At 32.2% G+C, this 22,179-nt stretch overlaps 3 protein-coding genes across 3 annotated transcripts; 2 read left to right on the top strand and 1 right to left on the bottom strand.

Annotated features, from left to right (window-relative positions):
• The first annotated feature begins 2,386 nt into the window (after positions 1–2,386).
• Positions 2,387–4,830, top strand: LOC124839134 (Pentatricopeptide repeat (PPR) superfamily protein). Its single transcript, XM_047314868.2, has one exon. The coding sequence runs from the start codon at positions 2,579–2,581 to the stop codon at positions 4,718–4,720; it is 2,142 nt and encodes a 713-aa protein (XP_047170824.2). The 5' UTR covers positions 2,387–2,578; the 3' UTR covers positions 4,721–4,830.
• Positions 4,831–7,683: 2,853 nt separating this feature from the next.
• Positions 7,684–12,571, top strand: LOC124839141 (ADP-ribosylation factor GTPase-activating protein AGD12-like). The gene is made up of 9 exons (XM_088111384.1): positions 7,684–7,723; positions 8,339–8,420; positions 8,653–8,728; positions 9,397–9,560; positions 9,955–10,093; positions 10,263–10,379; positions 10,519–10,614; positions 11,184–11,472; positions 12,406–12,571. Exons 1-8 carry the CDS (start codon positions 7,684–7,686, stop codon positions 11,463–11,465), a joined length of 996 nt encoding a protein of 331 aa, XP_087967510.1. The 3' UTR covers positions 11,466–11,472; positions 12,406–12,571.
• Positions 12,572–12,715: 144 nt separating this feature from the next.
• On the bottom strand, positions 12,716–13,397 carry LOC124839142 (uncharacterized). Its single transcript, XM_047314876.2, has one exon. It carries the CDS (start codon positions 13,356–13,358, stop codon positions 12,879–12,881), a length of 480 nt encoding a protein of 159 aa, XP_047170832.2. The 5' UTR covers positions 13,359–13,397; the 3' UTR covers positions 12,716–12,878.
• Positions 13,398–22,179: the final 8,782 nt, after the last annotated feature.

The following is a 22,179-nucleotide window of genomic DNA, read 5'->3' as shown; positions in this document are numbered from 1 at the left end:
TTTCTTTTATAATCTATCTTGATGAAAATAGCGTTCGTCCAACTTCAATAGAGTTTTCTCTCTACCGTGCTCGGTCATTGACTGACATTCGGTTTTCTTGATTTCTAAATTCAAATAAGCTAAGTATTTATAAGCGTACGATTTCATCATGTGAATTCTTCTAAGTATTATTCTTTGAAATGTCAGTATTCATTGATTTCGGCCTAGAGTCTTAGCACTTGGAATGGCCTTTGTGGTGTTCGGTTTGAGCTCTCAAGAGTCAATTCATTTAATTGGCTCACTTTGTAAGTAATATTCGTTCTAGTCGTCCTTGTGATGTATGATTGTACTCGGTTTCTTTCTCAACCCGATAGTAACCCTCTCGGTCTTAATCTGTTCTGGAACTGGAGACCTCTCTCTCGCTCCAAGTGTTCGTTCTTGTTCTGAGTTAGGATTGAACGTTCGGTATTTGGTGTCCTTAATAATCTTTGTACGAAGGTGAAATTGAGATGATTAATAATGAAAGATGAAGAGAATATGATATGGATGAAATGTTTTGGATTATGGACGAGCGTTCCGGGGAGGAATGACTCATGAATGTATATTGGAATTGGTAAAGTATGAATGTTGGCATGCTAAGCTGACGGTTCATCCCGATGTTCCGTGATTACTCGTCCTCACATAGAGGAGGGTAAGTCATGTGTGGGAACGACAGGAGGTCCTAGTCCTTATGGTTAATTTGGACAGATAGGACTAACCTCGGGTAGCAGCTGTTGAGGGTATCCCAGTTACTACATCACCCGGGTGCACGAACGTCGTAGCTACACAGATTTCATACAGTCCGGACAGTCAGTCTAGTATTAGGCTTTGCATGAACGAATGATGAATTATCTTGTTTGATTGATTGTGTGAAATATATGTTTATACATAAATTAAATTACATAAGCTTATCCTGTGTTTCCTGTCTTGTCTGTTTTGTACGTTCGGTTGTCCTTCTGTTGCAATGATCATCCGTGTGGATGTGAGCAGAAGGAGACGAGCTGCTAGAAGAGGCGTTGGAGGAAGATATCTTAGTAGAGGTAGAAGTTAAGACCGAACAGTAGAACCGTTCGGTCAGTAGTATAGTCTGATAGTAAGGTGATCGCTCGATCACCTTTTCCCTTTTCTTTTTGCAGGACTGTTCGGTATAGTATTTTGTAAACCGTTCGGTCAGAATTGCACCCTGTACAGCTTTAAATTTCTTGTCCTTCTTTGTAAGGCCGTTCGGCCACAACCGTACGTTCTCTTTTAATGTAAGATTGATCTGTAATATTATTTAATGTGATTATTCTATGATATAGTTTTATACTGTATTTTTGGGATATTACATATACTAATAAACATTTTATCATAAAAATCAAATAAAAATTTAGTGATTTTTTTTAACATTATTATAATATTCACAATTTTATTTTATTTAATATTAAAAAATAAATTACATAATTGTATATATAAAAGTTATAATATAATTTGCTATTATATCTTAATAAATATAAATATATTATCAATAAATACACTCATAAAATACCCTTCAAAAGTATATTCTTTTATATATGTGATGTGAGCAATCAGGAATAACATCATAACATATAATAAAACAGCATAAAACACAAACTATAACTAGTCATGGCAACATACTCCACTCATAAATAATATCACAACCAATCCATTCATCAATCAGTGTCGTTTCCTTACACTTTATCATCCCAACCTGTTACGCAATCAGAATCGTCTTCCATCGCAATTTCAGACCTATCTCCCCGACTTTTCAAGGAAGCCTTTTGGGCGAGACATCCACTTCCTTGCTCAAAAAGAAGTGACACTCGAATCTCGTCTCTACAAGAGACCCAATCTATTTCTCGTATCGCAATACAAAAAATCTCACATCCGATGACAATTACAAAACTTATTTTTATATCACAATCTCACACTTATTCTCAATAACAACATTAATCAATTCAAAACAGTTAATTTTAAAACACCAAACTAAGCACTATTTTCAATTAACGAAGCCGATCTATTTCTTGAAATAATTAATTACAAGTAAGCCCCACATAGGTCCACCAAATCGACCCAAGCATCCATGCATATGCTCTTAAACGTAACAAGCCCGCACCTGCTTTACACTAAAAATCATCCTTAAAAAATAAAACCTGATTCCATCCCCAATTTAATTTTAATACTAATAAGCATATAATAAAACATATCAACAGAGTCATCTTTCTAAACCACACGCATAATATACAATGAAAATAAAGTGATAGAAACCTCTAACACAAAATATAGTGAACTTCCTTCTCTATCATTATAACCATGGTCCCCATAAATTCTCTCATCGACTTTCTTTAAATTCCAAAATCAAAATCAAAAGCGAAACTTCCTGTACCAATGAAAAAAATAAGCCAAACTTTCTCTCTTCTATTTCTCCACTACAACGTTGGACCCGCGCCCCTCATTCAATATTGTATGATTCTTCCTTTCTCATACTTCATTCTATTGTGTCGTATAAGTAGAAGTCGATTGTCCTGTAGTTTAATTCACAGAAGTATTTCTGCTTCCAATGCTTCTTTTCAGTTCTTTAGCCAAGTCCATTTTTCATACTAACACGTTTTCATGCATTGCAATTCGAAACTCGAGAATCTTTTCATTCACCACTGCCACTTCTACTTCATCTATCTCCACCAATCCTTTCACCATCATCAAATCACACAAGCATGTACTCTTCCACTACCTCAATAATCGAACTTTAGACCAAGCTCGTGCCTTTTTCGATCAAATCCCTTCCCCCCATGTTTCCCTCTACACCATAATGCTCCATTCTTACGCTAGCAACCACAGACTCCACGAAGCTATCCACCTCTTTCGTCAAATTCCCTTCAAGGATGTCGTTTCCTGGAACTCCATGATTAAGGGGTGTCTACATTGCGGCGACATTGTCACCGCCAGGAAGCTGTTCGACGAAATGCCGCACCGAACCGTTGTGTCGTGGACCACCCTCGTCGATGGGTTACTGCGCTTTGGAGTTGTCGAGGAGGCTGAAGCCTTGTTCTGGGCAATGGACCCTATGGACAGGGATGTGGCTGCGTGGAATGCAATGATTCATGGGTATTGTGGTAATGGTAGAGTTGATGATGCTTTGCGATTGTTCCGCCAAATGCCTTCTAAGGATGTGATTTCTTGGAGTTCTATCATTGCTGGGCTTGATCACAATGGAGAGAGTGAACAAGCATTGGTTGTTTTTCGCGACATGGTGGCTTCTGGTGTGTGTCCATCTTCTGTTGGCTTGGTTTGTGGGCTGTCTGCTGCTGCTAAGATACTGGCTTTTCACGTGGGGATTCAAATTCATTGCTCTGCGCTCAAGCTGGGTGACTGGCGTTTTGATGAATTTGTTTCTGCTTCACTGGTTACGTTTTATAGTTGTTGCAAACAGATCGAATCTGCGTGCTGGGTTTTTTGTGAGGCACTTTGTAAGAATGTGGTGGTTTGGACAGCTCTATTGACGGGGTATGGTTTCAATGATAAGCATCTAGAGGCGTTGGAGGTGTTTAGAGAAATGATGAGAATTGGTGTGATTCCCAATGAGTCTTCCTTCACCAGTGCTTTGAATTCTTGTTGTGGATTGGAGGATCTTGAGAGGGGTAAAGTGATCCACGCTGAGGTGGTTAAGATGGGTTTGGAAAGTGGTGGATATGTGGGAGGTTCTCTTGTTGTTATGTATAGTAAATGTGGTTATGTCAGTGATGCAGTTTCTGTGTTTAAGGGGATTAATGAGAAGAGTGTTGTCTCGTGGAACACGGTCATTGTTGGTTGTGCACAGCATGGACGTGGCATGTGGGTTCTAGCATTCTTTAATCAAATGCTGCGTCAAAGAGTTGATCCAGATGGAATCACATTAACCGGTTTGCTTTCTGCCTGTAGTCGCTCTGGTATGTTACAGAAAGCAAGGAGCATCTTCAGATACTTTGGCCAGGAAAGATCAGTTACACTTACGATTGAACACTATGCAAGCATGGTGGATGTGCTTGGCCGGTGTGGAGAGCTTGATGAAGCAGAAGCACTGGTGATGAGCATGCCAATGAAAGCAAATTCAATGGTATGGCTGGCTTTACTGAGTGCATGCAGGAAGCACTCCAATTTAGATGTAGCTGAAAGAGCTGCAAATCGGATATTTGAAATGGAACCTGATTGTAGTGCTGCGTATGTATTGCTATCAAACTTGTATGCTTCTTCGAGCAGATGGGCTGAAGTAGCTTTGATACGTAAAAAAATGAAACATAATGGAATTGTGAAACAACCAGGATCCAGTTGGCTAACCTTAAAAGGACAAAAGCACAAATTCCTCTCTGCAGATAGGTCACATCCTCTTACAGGGAAAATTTATCAAAAGCTAGAGTGGTTAGGAGTGAAGTTAAAAGAATTAGGTTATGTTCCAGATCAACAATTCGCTTTGCATGATGTGGAAACTGAGCAAAAAGAAGAAATGCTGTCTTATCATAGTGAAAGGCTTGCGATTGCATTTGCGCTGCTTAGCACTGTGGAAGGCAGTACAATAACAGTGATGAAAAATCTACGTGTATGTGGGGATTGTCATTCTGCAATAAAGCTTATGACCCACATTGTTGACCGTGAGATTGTAGTACGAGATTCTAGCCGCTTTCATCATTTTAAGAATGGCATATGTTCCTGTGGAGATTATTGGTAGGACATTGTTCGTGAAAAAGAGTCTAATTTATTACCCACACGGCATCACACTTCTTAAAAACCGGGGAAGAAAAAAACTATGAATGTGAGTAACTATTTGTTTGCTCTGCACTACAGATCCTTAGTAAAGATAACGAAGGGGGAAGAGAAATTGTGAGCAAATGAAATGAGTATCCTAGTTGAAGTCCACACAATCAATAAGGAAAAATAAAGGACAAAAAAAATTGTCCTATGAGCTTTAATTGAAAATATTGATATAATTGTTTTAATTGAAAAAGAAGACTTCAACTAAATCTTTGAGAACAGTAAATGATACTGAATTCACTCTACTTATAAAAGAAAACATCCTTGTCCCTTTAAGTTATGCCTTTTAGGAGCATGTGCCAGGAAGGACCTTGAACAACACCCAACCTTGCAAGTTTGTGAAAGTTAACTTTAGAACAAAGTTGACATTGATTTCATCCGTTCGAGGTCTTTTCGTGGGAAGTGTCCACCTTTTCCCTTTATGCGATATCGATCACTATAGAGGGTGTTGTTCATGTGAGCTGCACATGACTTTTGTAAGAATCTCTATAATCGTTTTTCTCTTGGAAAGTGTACACTGTGATGGTGCTATTTAGTGATCAGTAACTTAAATCTTTGCATATATTTTATGGTAGCGTTACATAGGGTGCTATAGTAATTTTTTCTAAAGTTATTTTGAAATTTTCATGGCTTTTCTACAATGGCAAATAGTTTTCATTTCCTCTTTCTGTGTATCTTCCTTTTTCACCTCCATGACTGGTCTAACTGAAAATATCCCAATATGAAACAACTTCCTGGACCTTCCCACCAAAATGAACAAGATCAACATCTACAATTTTGGTCATTTTTGGTGCCATATGATTCTACCCTTGAATAAAAAACTTAAGCATAAAAGAAAACAGATAATTAGCGTGACAAAGATGCTTGGATGTTGAGATTCCTTACCTGAAATCTCAGATTTTCATGGCCTTTTTCTTGATTTTGTCATCATAGAGTTCCACCTATTGCAACACTTTAAGTCAATAAAAATTACACAACTTATAGGATATATTATTGTTATAACTTAAAAGCAAGCCAATCTCTAATTTTTAGTATCTAAATAATACATAAGGAGAGCAAAACTCTTCAAATTTTGCAGATCATTCGCAATATGAGGATGGCGATTGTTTCATTTCTTTCCATAGTTTGCTTTGATTTTCACTATTAGGTGGCATGCATTTCATGTTGATTTAGGCTTAATTTTTCAATTTCTCTTTTTGAGACATTCTCATGCTTTTAATCTTCTTTTTGGTTACTTACATATGTAATGAGTTTAAATATAACGTTGAACGAGTTCATTTCTTCTCCACGAGAAATTAAGTCAAATTATATAAATAAAATAAATTTCGCTTTATAAAATTGAATTAAATTTAAAATCATTTAAATATGTGATTAAATATGTTTATTTTAAGATTTTTTATGTCAATCTTTGTATAATAGAAGTTAAAATATGCGTTTGTTTTTAGTATTATTTCAAAAAAATATTTTATTAATAAAAGTATTTGGTTTTGGTATCATTTAAAAAAAATTATTAATAAAAGTATTTTATGTATATAAATTGATGTTGATATCTTATCTTACCAGTAAAACTTTATTTATATCCTACCACTTTTATCCTAGAAAAACGCAGATGTAACATACTTTCATGTTCTTTAATAAAAAAAAATTGTTTATCAGTTTCTTAATTCGTACATTAAGACTATAATTTATTGGTGAAAAGTATGAAACGAAATGATAATATATTGTTCTGTTTGGATGGCAAAATAAGAACGAAGAATAATAATGAAAAGCAGTATAACTTGTTTTATCCTCTATTGTTTATTTTATATTTCCTTAAATTATTTTTTCATTTCTTTCTCCATCATATCAACTAACTAATACAATCCAGAGTGAATTAATTAAAAATGATTGAGATTAAGCAAAATTAATATTTTTTAAACATGCAGTGACAGTTAATTAACTACAATAAGAAAACAATTGTATGACGTTGGTGGATGCCAACAAATTTTGACATGAAATGATGAAAGAACATATTACAAACCTTCCTTATATCTCATTCTCTCTTGTGGATTTCAAATTCACCTCTTTCGATTCATTCATTCACAGCTATTTTTATTCTCTTCTTTTTTCTCTGTAATCTATCTTTGCACTCTCAATTATTAGTTTCTCTCTCTTTTCATTTTCTTTACTTTCCCTCGTGTCACCTCAAGAACATAATTCGTTTAGTGCAAACGTTCTTATTAGTCTTTCAAAAAAAAATCTGAACACCCAGAAATCCGACATTTTTTCACCCTTTGAAGACCATTTGCATTCGTTGTACCCGAGGATATATCAAGTTTAAGGTTGCTGATTTGTGGCTGTGGTTTCGGTACTTTTTTTATGAACATTATGTTTTTTTGGTTGAATTTTTGGGAGTTTCTTCACTTGAAAAATGAAAAAAATGAGGTAACAGGTTACCCCATTGTTGTCGTTTATTTATTATTTATTTGTTGCGAATGAATGATTTACGTAAATGCTTGCAAAATTCTAATTATAATGTAAGAAAGTTCAATATTTAACACGCAGAGGAGAGAACAATGGTGATGTCTGCATATAATACCAAAATTTGCTTCTTTTCTAATTCTTGCTTTTGATGCTTGATGTTTCTATCTTCCCCTCCTTTCTCCTGAAGATTAACCTGAGGGGTAATTCTGTTGATGACGTTAGTTATTCAAATACTGGTTTTTATTTAAAATTATTATGGGGGGAATTAGAAGAAAGTTATGTTATAATAGGATTTCGTATGGCTTTTGTTTTGTGAGTCTATGACGAGATCTTTCTTTCTTTCTTTCAGGTTCTTTATTAGCTTGGCTGCTATTACAGGAGTTGCAGTTTGAACTATTGCTGGCTTTAAAGGTGGCAATGAGTGATAATCGGTCAGAACTTGGAAGGCCTGCCTCAAGTATGCAATGATTCTTAATTTTATGCTCTCGTGTGTTTAACTGTTTTATCTTTATTAAAGTCCAGATAAACTTAAATTTATATGTATTATAAAAGCATAAGAAAAACTAACAGAAAAAAGATATTTTGATCGTTTAACAGCTATATTATAATAATAATAATAATATGAATGGATGATTGATGAGTTAGATGAAGTTGTAATCTGGGTGTATATTTAACTAGGATTGTTGATTTAAAAAAGGCAAAAACAAAACTGGAACGGGTACAAAGTTTTACAAATACAAATCATCTAAATGCAGTTTGAATACCAAGCTTATGCCTGTCCTCTTTTTTCAAATCCTTGATGCAAAATAAGCCTTTAAATAAATAGCCTTTTAGGTTGGACAAAGAAGAAAAACGAACAGGCTTATTTCTTATAATAGATTGAACTCAAGCTTCTTTTATGTTTGAAACATGGCTTCTTCGAAGAGAAACACCATAAATATTTGATACCAATGAATTATGAACAAATCTGCATAGGAGAACAAAACAAACTCACTTATTCTTATTTCCATGTCTAATTGTGAAAGTAAAGTTATTTTCTTGAGAAGTTGAACGATTGGCAGGTCTCTTACAGGTAAAAGAAGGTTGAAGGATTTATTGCTTCAAAAAGATAATCGTTTTTGTGCTGATTGTAATGCTCCAGATCCTCAATGGGCGTAAGTATATTCACCTATGCACCTTTACTTTTTCTTAAGTGGTTTATGGTCATGATCACTGATTATAATACTCAAAACTGGAGTCCTAATGTTGACTATTTTCTGGAAGGATTTATTAAGATCCTTGTGACTAAGTTATACGAAACTAACTACATGAATTTTGCTAAAATAGAAAAATGTGGGATGCGTATTACCTCCTAATTGTGAATCATTTTTCTAATTGCTTCTTCAGATCAGCGAATATTGGAGTTTTTATATGCTTAAAATGCTGCGGTGTGCACAGAAGTCTTGGTGCTCATGTATCAAAGGTAAACTGTTCCTGACCCACTTATTTAAGAAAGAAGGTTTTCGTTTCAATGTGCTACTACTATGTGATGTATCTGTAATAATAACTATTCTTTCTGTAATATCTGTTATCAAATGAAGAGTAGTAGGAGTGGAACATATTTATTTTTATAGATAAATTATTACAGGGTACCTTTTCGCATGTCTTTTTATGAAATGTGAAGCTTCAATTTAGTGTTGCTTTTCTCCTCTACCAATGGACTATGCTGCTTAAGTTTCTCTTGGCCTTCATTGTCATACATGCTTAGTTTTTTCACAATTTTCTGACATGATCTAAAATAATATGTGGAAAACTAGGTCTTTTTTTAATTCTGAATTTGTCCAAATTTATACATGATGCAAGTGAAATTTTATATCAAAGATAAGACAACCAACCAACTTACAGGTACAGGTTCTATCTGTAATAATAAGAAGTGAGAAATGAATCTCTGTAACTCTTGACTAAGAAGTAAACTTCCTATTTTGATGACGTGCCTAAGCCACTGAGGCAAGGTGCATGAAGGTTTTTTTTTTTTTAATCATTATCCCTTGCTTGTCTTTCAATGAGTTGTGTCTATCTAGTTAATACTGTGAAGAACTAATTTATCTGGCCATGCATTAAAGCCTCAGAACATTTTGTTTTTACTTTCAGGTTTTGTCTGTGACATTGGATGAATGGTCAGATGAGGAAATAAATGGAATGATTGAAGTTGGAGGAAATTCTTCTGCTAATTCAATTTATGAGGCTTATATTTCACAAGGATCTGTAAAACCTGGACCAGATGCCAGTCATGAGCAGCGCAAAAATTTCATCCGGTTAGATAGCTTTTCATCTACACTTTAAACTATATATCTATTATTCTTAGCATCATTTTGCTAGTTTTATAAATTTATGATATTTATGGTCACCACAAAGTGGGTAAATATTTTAGGCTACTTTAGATGATATTGATATGAACGTCTGCGCTCTCTCTTTCTCATGGTTTTTTTTTTCGCTGAATCATTTATTTTCAAGATTACGTTATTTTCTGCTACTATTTGTAGTCGCAGTTCATTGTCCTAGGTTGATATCAATATTGGGGTTGGGATATTGCTCATTGTAGCATCATCAACGATACCAATATTTTTTTTATATTCAAAATCTATGATACCAAAATTATCGATGCTCAAGTTAAGAGTGGCATTTTAACTGTGGCTATTTTTACTTCAGGTCGAAGTATGAACGTCAAGAATTTTTGAAACCTAGTTTGCGCATTAAGTCGGGAAGAATGAATCCCCCATCAAGTATTTCCAGAGGGATTATGGATGGGATTATGGATAATTTTCGAAGTATTAGCGGTTCGCGTGAGGTGATTATATTTCATATTTTATTTCCTTTGATTGGAGGAGTTCTGTTTGTTTGTTGACCATATGTTGTGTTAGCATATCAATGTAAAAACTACATTTCCACTCAGATGAAAGCTTTCTAATTGGAGTGGTTTTCCTTGGATGTTTGACTGATATTTATGGTCATGACAGGAAGGAAAGGAAGGATTTATTGGAAATTTGAAGGTAAAAGTGATCAAAGGCACAGATTTAGCTATCAGAGATATGATGACCAGTGATCCATATGTTATCTTCACACTTGGCCAGCAGGTTGCTTGTTCTCAGTTCTCGTTGGCATGTATGCTTGAGAAACTTTTGTTCTTTATGTTTTATTTTTAATTTTAAATTGAAGATTGCTAGACATTGATAACTTTCTTTCTGAATTGGCTTTTTGGTGCTACATCTTCAGACTGTTCAGACAACTGTAATAAAGAGTAATTTGAATCCAGTCTGGAATGAAGAACTTATGCTGTCTGTTACTCGGCCATTTGGATTATTGAATTTGGTAAATTGAATTTCATCTTGTCTTTGATAAAAAATGGAACAAATTCTGTGTCTATTCTACATTTCTTCCATATGCATACAAATCACTTGAGCTTCCTTCTTCCTAATTCCTCAACAATGGAGTTCGGATTCTCTACTGTGTTTTTTTTGGTGTTGACTGATGTTGGTACTTTAAAAATCTTTTTAATATATTTTAAAACATCAAAATCAATGTTTAGCAGTGTATTTTGAAAGCAGGGCACAGAAAAACCCAGTAGAAAATCCAAAATTCTCAACAATCCATGACTCTTTTTTCATTGTAAAACCAAATCCATATGTTACCTCAACCAAACCCTACTCAAAGGTTCCTTCTCCCTTACACCCTTTTGTCTAGAATGGAAATCAAATACTACTTTCCCCTAGCATCCTCTAATGGGACTATAGTTTGGATTAAGTGGCCACCCGTTTGGGTTATCTTATTTGGATCTGAATGTGTGATGCTTCTAGCTGTCTTTGTGTGTGTATGTGTTATGGTATGAAGATATAAAAACATGGGAAATTGTCATAACCGTTGGTTACATTGCATTGCAGAAGGTATTTGACTATGACTTATTTTCATCTGATGATATAATGGGGGAAGCAGACATTGATCTTCATCCCCTGATTACATCTGCAATGGCCTATGGAGATCCTAGCATGTTTGATGATATGCAGATAGGAATATGGCTGAAATCTCAGGACAATGCGCTTATAGATGATAGCGAAGTCAAAATTGTTGGTGGTAAAGTTAAACAGGAGATATTAATCAAGCTCCAGAACGTTGAATCCGGAGAATTAGAGTTAGCACTTGAGTGGATGCCTTTAGAGTCTTGATCATTGGGTAAATTACTGTTAAGTAAACTTTCCCTTTTCTTACAAAGACTTTTCTTTTCTAATTTTGAGCTGCATTTGGCCATGACAAATAAATAAACATTTTTTGTTCATTTCTCTAGTTTTTACAACTAAATTATTGAACTACACCTAATGATGTTAGAATGGATTTTAGCTGCATGTCAGTTTCCATGTCTCTGTTTCAATACAAAAATGCATTCTTAAAAAGACCATGATATATTTGAGCGTAGATATATCTACTACTACCCTTTAAGTTTACAAGAATGATCACTACAAAATTTGTGTGAAAAAATATATTTGTTAATTTTTAACCCATGTTTCATTTTGAGCGAAATGTGAAAAGTGTTCCCATTTTTTGCATAACCCGGTGTTGTTTAGTAACTTCCTGTTTTACAATAGTAGTCATTTATGATTTTTTTTTTAAATGATCAAGAAAACATTTGAATATTTAACTAGACAACACTTTCATTTTATTAACGTTTTTTCTACTGTACTTGGTGCAATGATACTATAAAGTTAAATAGAAAAATGAATGATAAAAAAGGGTAATTACTTGACCAATAGTGTTGTTTGAACAACATCAATTGCCAGAATAACCTAATTTTCCAAGATTTTGTTGATTTGAAATTTGACTATCTCTATGAGTTAGTCAATATTAGATCTTTGATGCTCAAAAGGTTCAATCGTTGCATGATGCATATTGTGTCCATAAAAGAACAGTTTATCAGATTAATTAAAAAATCATCATTATAACGTATAAGCATTTTTTTTATCTTTTATATTAAAAAACATTTTTTTTTCGTCGAAAACTTAAAGAAAGTGACTATTTCTTCAAATTTTGAGGACACGATTTAAGTTGATCATTCATTTTACATATTTTTTTACCAAATGATGTTTTATGTACATTTCCTCTTCATTACAGGAAACGCTAATCTAGAACTGAACGAAGCATTCTTGGATTTGGATGGAAAGGAAACGATATTTGAATTCCTGATCAATAACAGTACGGCGCGTCAGAAAGAGGAAGAAGAAAGAAGAAAAAAAGAAGAAATTTTGGGACGGCATTCATATGTTCCTGTGAGCACGAATATTCCTTATAAGGTCATGTTTGTACACACATTTTATAATTATTATTTTGTACCTTTTTAATCTTAATAATATTTATAAAAGTAATTTGTTTGATTATATATGTTAGTTATTTAACAAAGAAGATTAGAAAAACGCGAAATAAATAAAAAAAAAGTATATATTATATTATTATATAATTAAGTCATAAATCTAACGCCGTTACTCTACACTTTACATGCAACGTGGAATTAATCATACAACACTACTGAGGAAAATGAACGAAGCAATGAAAAATCAAAATCAAAATGTGAACAATAGAGCGCAATTCTAGGGGTCGCGTACCACCAATTGCAATTTGTTGTTCTCCACTTCATCATTTTCACCTCCATTCCCATTCTCGACGCAAAACGCCGCGTCTTGTTTCTTCTGCTTTCTGTTTCGGTGCTTGAACAAATAGATCAAGGCCGAAGCCACCAGCAGAACCGCGCCGGCCACGCCGCAGACGAGGCTCGCCACCGTCAGCGCCTTCCCCATGCCGTCTCCGCCATGGCCTCTGGCGGGATGCCACCACGTAGGCGGGGAGGCGTCGCCGGAGTTCATGGCCCGCGGCAATGCGACGTCGGAGGAGGAGGACATGGCCGGCGAGGAATTGGCGCTGTTGAAGAAGGAGCGCATCTCCGGTGAGGAATGCGCCCCCGCCGGTGAGAGTGTCTGGAAGGTAAGGCCATGTTCCGATGGCCGGAGCTCCCTGGAAGCTCCGGCGAGAACAACTCCGGCGAAGAAAACCAGGGCGAAGGGAACGGCCATGGCAAGTGAATTATGGTTGGAATAACTTTTGGAGGGACAGTGAAGTGAACGAAGCATATATATAGTGAGAGTAAGAAGTATGATGTCGAATACGATGTCGTTCAGGAATGATGATTAAAGTCAAAGAAGACAGGGTTTTGTGTCTGAGCCTTGAAAAACAAGTTAATGTGTTGTTCGTAAAATTTTCTAGCAGTAAAAATTAAGAAAAAAAAATTTATAAATTAAAAATGAGTAATTGATTTAATATTATTTTTTTCTTTCAAATCTTTACAGTGAAGATTTTGAAGCATTTAAGTTGTGTTTACAATGTGTCGGAGGAAAAGGTAAAGGTTGCTGTTCGCTCTCGCCGCTATCTTCTTTGTCTTTTTACTACTCTTCACTTTTGTCTTTAAGTATTCTCGTGATGTTTTTATTTGAAATTTTGACTTCTTTTTGTTTTTCTGAGTAAATAAGAAAACTAAATGGAAATTGCACATGGAGTAAGAGGTATATGGTTTACTTTAATGGGAGATGAAAATTGTTATTTCTTGCTCACTATAAAATAAAATTCAATTAAATAACAACTGTAACCAACCAAAGACAATCATTTAACTTCACCCATCGTTTCAACGTTTTCCTTTATCTCTCTAACACACAAGTCCTCGAGTCGCTCACTAACATTTAAAAATCTTTTCTTTTTTGTCCCTAAAGTTTGAAATAATTTCAACTTAATCTTCACCAAACTTTATCCATAAAACTAACTTATAATCTAAAAATTTTATTTCACTTATATATTCTTTATCCAAATTGTAATGTGTGTCATCAAGTGGAATATAAAACTATTCGTTAGTTTCTGCTCATAAAATTCTAATTCTAAGTATAAAAAAAATTAAGAGTCAATATTTAAAGTAATTTAAATATTTTTTTTCTTCATTTTATCTTCTAAAAGTGTATTTTAAAGATAAAAAAATCATGTAATTGATTTTAATAATGTTTTTTAACAAACTTAAAATCAAAAATATTAACTTTAACTTCAACTTTTAAATAATACGAGACTATTAGATACGACAGAAAAAAAAAATGAAATATAGAAGGTTTTTCAAAATTGAATAATATAATAATTTTATGAATATATCAGTATATTAGAGAATTGAATATCCAACATATGTATATATAGAAAGAGGAGAGAAAAGAAAAACATGTGTATATTACGATGTGGTTATATATCTAATGCATGTATCATGTTGTATATAGGTTTCTGTTGATAGTATTATACATATAGAAAGAGGGAGAAAAGAGTAAAGGTGAAGTGAGAGGGAGAAGAAATCGGAAAGAAAAATTCCGAAGATGATGGCGGGTTTTACTCCTCTCATACAATTTCTTTTGTGGAGAAAAGTGGTTGAAACAAGGAACTAGGAATAGTATAAAAGAACAAACAAATCAAAAGGAAAAAAAAAAGACAGACTCCTATGTGATCAACTTTTGTTTGAGTGTAGTTAGTACTATTTTTTTCGTAGATTATATGCTTCATCTATAAAAGATATGTCTAGGGCTTTATTCCTCTTGGTCCTTCACTTACACTTTTATTCATTTTTCATCATGGATTCATCTTCATGCACCTTATCACTTTGCACAACAAACAATTCATCTATTACTTTCGGATGAAAAGAGAAAGAAATTAATGTAATATATGAAATAGTTTTTCTTTCATGTTAAAGGTAAAAAGTTTTACATTGTTTAATTCCATTTAAAAGTTCTACATTCTTTAATTCAATCGATTTTTAAGGATTTAAATAACAATACAATTTATGGAATTTATTACTTTAAGAAATTGAGACATGAAATAGTTATTATAAAATGTCAATTCAATTGATTGGATTCAACCTTATTAATCCTTAAAAATAATTAAATAGCAAGACATTGAAATCAAATTAAGCATTTTTAATTAGATTTGAGTTTTTTTTAATTATACTATTTATATTAAGTGTGCATCAAATATTAATATTTATCTAAAAATTTAATTTTATATTTTTCTTATGTTGTCATCTGGTAAAGTACTGTTCAATCATTAAAAGAATTCTATACAGCCGTGATATGTTGGAAAATTAAACTATCTTCTAGAAATGTGGCTGCATGCTATTTGTAAGTTTTTATTTGCATCAAAATTAAAACTCTTGAATTTAATCATGGAAAAATAAATAAATAAGCGTTGCAATTAACAATCTTGTTAAATAATTGTTTAATATTTAATTGATATGTCTTTATTACATTCTACTCAAACAGAATAACTGAAATTATTTTATTTTGAAAATGAAAACGGATCGGCCAAACTTTTCCTCTATTTATAATATAACGATAAGTTATTTTGAAAATAAATTAATAAACTACTTCATACATCTTATTTAATTATTTTAGTATAATTACACAATGTAAATTAGGGACGAAGAGTAGACTTGTTTTCAATAATATTATTCAAAAACTCATTTCAATTTTTGATAGAAAATCTAAGTATTTATATTTATTGGATAAGGATAATACTTCATTTTTCTAATTGGATATGATACGGGATGAACATGTATATGTTTGTCTCATTTTAACTCTTATACCTAATCTTATCATGTTTCCATTTAAAATAATAAAATATTCAAAATTTATTAAATAATATACATATAATTTTTTTCATGATTTGTCTTGTTACATATATAGAAAATCAACTTACATCTTCACATATTTTTATTAAGGCCTTATAAAAATATAACCAGCAAGTATGCTGGCAGCATAGGATAAGTTGGAAAAAATTAGTAAAGTAAAAATCCGCATCTAAGTTGTGCTTCAGAAGAACGTTCTCCTTTTTCTTTCAAGCACTCTCTCTTTTCTTCCTTGCCTTGTCACTCTCTCTATTCCAACTCCAAAATATAACCGTTTGTTTCCCGAATTGAAGCTACCTAGACCTTCAGGACTCAAGAGCTACGTTTCTACCGATTGATTTTCCATTTTCTCCAAACGGTAAGAAAACCCCTTTCTCGTGTGCCCTAGGGTTGTAAGCATGCAATTGAACTGTTGCATGCAACCCATTTCGTTTTCTTCCATAATCTAGCTTCTATTTGGTTCTAAGATTCGTTTTCCATCATCAATTGATGATTTATAGGTGATTCTAACATTTTGGGAGTGCAAGTAAGTGGTCTAGGGTTCCTACTTGAGCTTGGTTGTCTACACTAGAGGTAAGGGGAGCTAGTTCTACTCTTGATTTTATTGTGTGGAGTGAATGCATGATAAAATTTGTAGTGGTATGTTGTGGAAGCATGAACTTGGTTCTAGTTAAACTTGAAATGCATGTATGGAAGTGTGTGTTATGTGAATTTGGTGATTGATGGCTATAAACTGTTTGGAATGACTTAGAATGATGGAATTGTGTATGTTGGAACTGTTTTGGCATGAAAACTTTGTGGTAGTGCTGTTAGAAAGGAAATCAAGGGTCTTTAGGGTCAATTTTAGGCCATTTTAGAGGAAGTGAGGTAGTGATTTTGAGCAAATGAGGTCTGCAGCGTTATTGGACTGTTGGGACAGTTTTATCCACTGTATTGTGACTTGTTTGAGTCACTAAATTGGTCAAAATTAGTGCAAAGAGGTAAGATCGGGTTTTGGGTCTCTAAGTTGGAAAAAAATTGGTGTTTTAGAGTTAGAAAGGAAGTGTGGTGGTCAAATTTAGAGTTAGGCATTCTTGGTGATCCTAGTCAGTTTAGGTAACTTAGGTAGGTCATGTGTGACTTAGTAGGCATGTTTAAATGGTTAAAAACCAACTCCAAGTTGTAGAATTGAATTTAGACCTCTAGGTTGATAAAATTGAAGTTGTAGAACCTAAATCAATGCATAAACACTTTATAATAATGTTAGAAAGGATTAGAATTGTTTAGGTAAGTTTAATTTACCATGAAAGTTGATTTATGAGTGGTAGAAGTTCACCAAAATGATTAGAATTGGTAAAAGGGAGTTAGAGTTGCTCAATTATGCAGAAAAATCTGCAGAATTTAGCTTCCTCTGCAGACAAAATTCGCTTAGCGCACAGGGGGGGGTGCGCTGAGCGAATTATGTGTGGTAGATTGAGTGTTTTCGGTGTTTTTGATATTTTGGGAGTTCCGAACGTCCGTTTCGGACGTTCTTTAGTTTGTTCTGGGAGTTTTTGACCCTTCCAGAGCCATTAGTGAGGATCTCCAAGCTGTTTGAATTACTTAAGTATTGATAATTAAAAGTCCTAAAGAAATTTGTGTTAATAAGTGAGGGTTTTGTGAAAGTATGTAATGTATGAGTTGTTTTATGACATGGTTGATATTGTATGATGGTGTATGGGTTTGGTATGAGACAATATAGTAAGAATGCACTTGAATGACTATGAAATTTTATGTTTGATGAATCAAAGTGGTTTATGAGGTACATTATTGATCCAAGAGGAATATCATCTGATTTAAAGTGGTCGGATTGAATATGAAATTAAGATATCTCGGTGGGATCAGTTAGTGTATTGAATGAATGTGAGAGGCTTCCATATGGGGGTTTATCCCTAACACTCCGACGGTCTTTCATTCTCACTTAGAGAGGATTAACGCGTGTGGTGGGAGTAGTGGGAGGTCCTAGGGTAGGCGCTATCATTGAAGGTCTATTCCGCGGTAACGGACTAGCCTTGTGTATGGTCGGGTGGAACCCCTCGGCAATGGCTTTGCAAAGCAGTAGGGGTCATCACAAGTGCACAACCCGCCCCAGCTCTACATACATTCTATGTCCGAACGTGTCTAGGAGTCTTAACATGATAGGATGCTTGCTTTAATGAGTTTTGTGAAATAAATATTTATGTTTATAATGACTTACATGTTTAGGTGTGTATGGACGTTCTTGGAAATGCTATATTGAATTGAAATTATCTGTATGTTTGTTTGAGACCTAGCTCACCCTTGCATTGTATGTGTTGCATGTGTTTGTCTTCTCCCTTGCGATGATCATCCAATCCTTTGGATGTGAGCAGTAGGTGATGATGTACCATTGGAGCAAGCTTTGGAGGTTGAAGAAGACCCAGCCCCTAGTACTTAGGCCTTCTACTAGCTCTTAGTTGATTAGCTTGTTATTTTGAAAAACTCCTAGCTTTTATTTTATATAGTTCGACACTTTTGGAAAACTTTTTAGGTCTCTTTAAAATTTCAATAGCCTTGTACTTTGGAGAACTTTGGAAACTTGTACTCAAGTTTGATTTCGTTTTAATTCCCTCTATCTTTTGGATGACTATATACATATTTAAATACTATTATCTCTATCTCTCAACTGCTTTTACATGTTATAATAACTTAATCCTATTATATTATATGTGTATATGATATTTTGGGATCTCACACTTATCATTGAATTAAAATAGTGTATTATCAATTATAATAAATCAAATAACTTTCATATTTCACATTTGAAAAGTTTTATTTTTTAAAATATTTTTATTTATTGTTTATTTTTTCATATGAAAATCTCGAAATTCTTTGTAATATAAAAAACTTGTTTTTTTTATTATCATTAATCATTAATGATTATTTTTTTTCATTTATAGAGCATTTATTTTTCTCTTTTAATTTTTTTAATTTTAAATGAATTTCAATAGATGAAAATGTATGTTGCAACCACATGTTAGTTTTTTTCTTTTTGTTCTAAAAAGGTATACGAAGCAATGTTGCCTTTCTTTTAGAAAATTCAAATGAAAAATTATTTTGAGTGATTGAAATATTAATTTTAAGGTTTATATAACAATATGTGTATTTTACATGCACATAATATTTAGTTACACTTTCAAGTCTTATCTTTTTAATTAGTTACTAAAAAATTTCACTTTACAGGAACCAGATTGATGAGTTCTGAGACTACTTACAAAAAAAGTTATTTAGTTACTATATTTTTATTAATTATTATGAAATGATTATTATAATTTATTTTAAAAATAGTTAATAATTAAAACTATATTTTGAAAGAGTGAAACATGCTCAATTGGGTAGAGGGCCCACTTTCTACTTGTTTTAACTAAAAGAACAAAATGATGCAAAAGTTGAACACAATCCATTTCCCAATAACCTACCAGTGTGCTAACAAAATATATTGGTGCAAAAAAATTTTAAAAAAAATATATTGCTCTTCAGTCAATTAAATTTCAAATAACTTACAAATTTAACTATTTTAATCATTTTTATTAAAAAGTATTTATTTTTTTAATTTTCATTCATTTTTTCTTATTTGATTTTATATCCAAGAAAATTATGTAAATTTTATTTCCATGTTCTTATATTTAATTCGTTTTTTCGTTTTTTAATCTCTTCCAATTTTTGAAGCAAAAAATAATCGGCAAGATGGAGACTGAAAGACAACAACAACGACCAGTATAATTAAATAAAAATAAAAATTATTTTGAACACTTAATGGAATATTTATTTTAATATAATGTTTTGTTTTCTTGTTTCTTGTAATATATAAAAAAGAATAGTCTACAATGCCTTCATAGTGTAATTTATCTTAAACATATTTTATAATTTTAAAAAATAATTTGGAATGAGGAAATTGTTTTGAGAATGGTTATAGTAAAAATAAAATGAGAGAATCAATGACACAATCATGTTTTCACCAACCAAAATTCTTTGCCTAACAATACTTCAAAACCTACGAAAGCAAAGGAAGGAGTTGAAGGTTAGAGATGAGAAAAGGAGTTAGTTGGTTAAAAAGCAACATCATCAATTTCAATGAACCAACCAACACAAACTCATGCACACAAAAACAAGTAGACATCATCATGATTTAGAAAATGCATGCTACCTTTAATTATATCTTTCCATGTCTTGTATAATCAATCACCACCATCAGCCTTCCACAATCAATTTATGCATGCATCATCCCTAATTCAAGTGTTACATTACAAAGTTTTATTTTATTTTATAATTTCTAATTAGAATGATAAAATGAATCAATTCAATTATTTAAATTCAACTCTTGATACCAAAAATGGATCAAATCAAACTAGTAATCACTTAATAACTGATTGACTTTTACAATCTAGTTTATCAAAAGAATTCTAGATTAATAAGTTAAAACGGATTTATATCATGTTATTATATTGAAGTCAAGTTATCAAACTAATTATTAAATTATGTTAGAATAATTTATCACTTATTTAAATATAATACTTTTTTTTTTAATTTTCTATAATATATCAAAATATATTTTTTCATTTAAATTATCAAACTGACCTACCGAGTTAAACATTATATCGGATTACCAAATTAAGAAGATCTTTTAATCATTTTTTTTTACTAGATTATTATGCTAGTATGTTGAACTCATTTTTTTTATCACCCTCATTTCTAGGTTTATATTATGATTTTTTTTTATTCTATGTGACTTTTTGTATTATACTCTAATATTTTAAAAATATTTGTACAACTTTTACTTTATTATGATATTTTATGAAATATACTTTTTACTATTTTTTATTTTGTTTTCTTAATCTGGTAGAACTTGAAAAATGACTTATTTATATAGTTTTTTCATTTAAGATTCAAAGTCCTGGACTTTATACTATAAAACTGTAAGTTTAACTTATAACCTGGATTATTATAAGATACTGAATAAAGGCCATGATCGCATCTTTCAATATTTGGTCTTTACTTTTGCATTACACACAAACTCACATGGAAAAAGAAGACCAAGTAGAGGATTTTCTTTTTATCAATTTCATTGTTGATTATAATTAACATGCATCGAATTATTATATGTAATAATAATAATTTTGATCGAACCTATAATTCTTAATATAAACATTTATTTAGTCAATGATTGAATAATCTTATTTGATGTTAATATCGTATAAGGATTGCAATTTTTTATTTTGCAAATTTTAATTTATATATTTTTCAACTGCACTGTTAGTTGCACATAACAAAATAAATTTGTGTATTTGGATGACTATTATAATTGTTTTTGGTTCTTCAAATTACAAAAATTTAGAAAACAGAACAATTGTTTGTTCAACTTTTAATCTGAAGTTGGAATTAACCATGAGAATATTTGAATCAAATTCAAACATGCAGATATAAGGTTTGTTTTAATGAGTTTCTTTATTAATATTTTTATGATAGAAAATATGAAGAAAAAATTATATTTGAATTTTAAATAAATTAAAATTAATTTAATTAAAAGTTACCAAACAAAAATTCCAATAAACATAAAAGATTATCTACCAAGTAACTTATTTGTAAGCTAATTTTTATTTATAAAAAAAGTTTTTCCAAATATAACTTTTAACATTTTCATAAATATTAATGTATTCTAAATCTAGAAGAAATTTGTAAAACATAAAAGAAACTATACGTGACTCATTTTTATCTATACCACTCAAATTATCTTATTGATGATATCATTACTTACGGTATCATTTGTTCACCTATAAAATAGGAAGTGTATAAATAATAACACACAAAAAAGAAAAGGTAAACTAATGATCATTTTTGTACATCCATAATACTTATAAGCTCACAATACGCAAAAATCACTATCTTGGATTCATAAAACACATCATATTATTAGGATTTACAGTATACTAATTCTAGACTCAAATTTGGATTTATGCATTCACTTGGACAATAGAAGTCATGCACGTGTCATGAAATAATGAAACAAAATATCAAGACCGGTCATACCAAACTGTATTGTCTTAACCCCGCATAACCAAGGTAAGTTCAATTCATGGACCAAAAAGGAGATTCCACCAAAAAGCTTGTCATAAGAATCATTTTCAACTCTCACCACATTGATTAAAATATTGTGTGTG

Source organism: Vigna umbellata, chromosome 1 (genome assembly GCF_029865625.1).
Source record: "Vigna umbellata cultivar VRB3 chromosome 1, Vumbellata_1.0, whole genome shotgun sequence".
Classification (NCBI taxonomy): Eukaryota; Viridiplantae; Streptophyta; class Magnoliopsida; order Fabales; family Fabaceae; genus Vigna; species Vigna umbellata.
The sequence above is the reverse complement of the archived record's forward strand: the minus strand, read 5'-3'. Positions and strand labels throughout refer to the sequence as shown.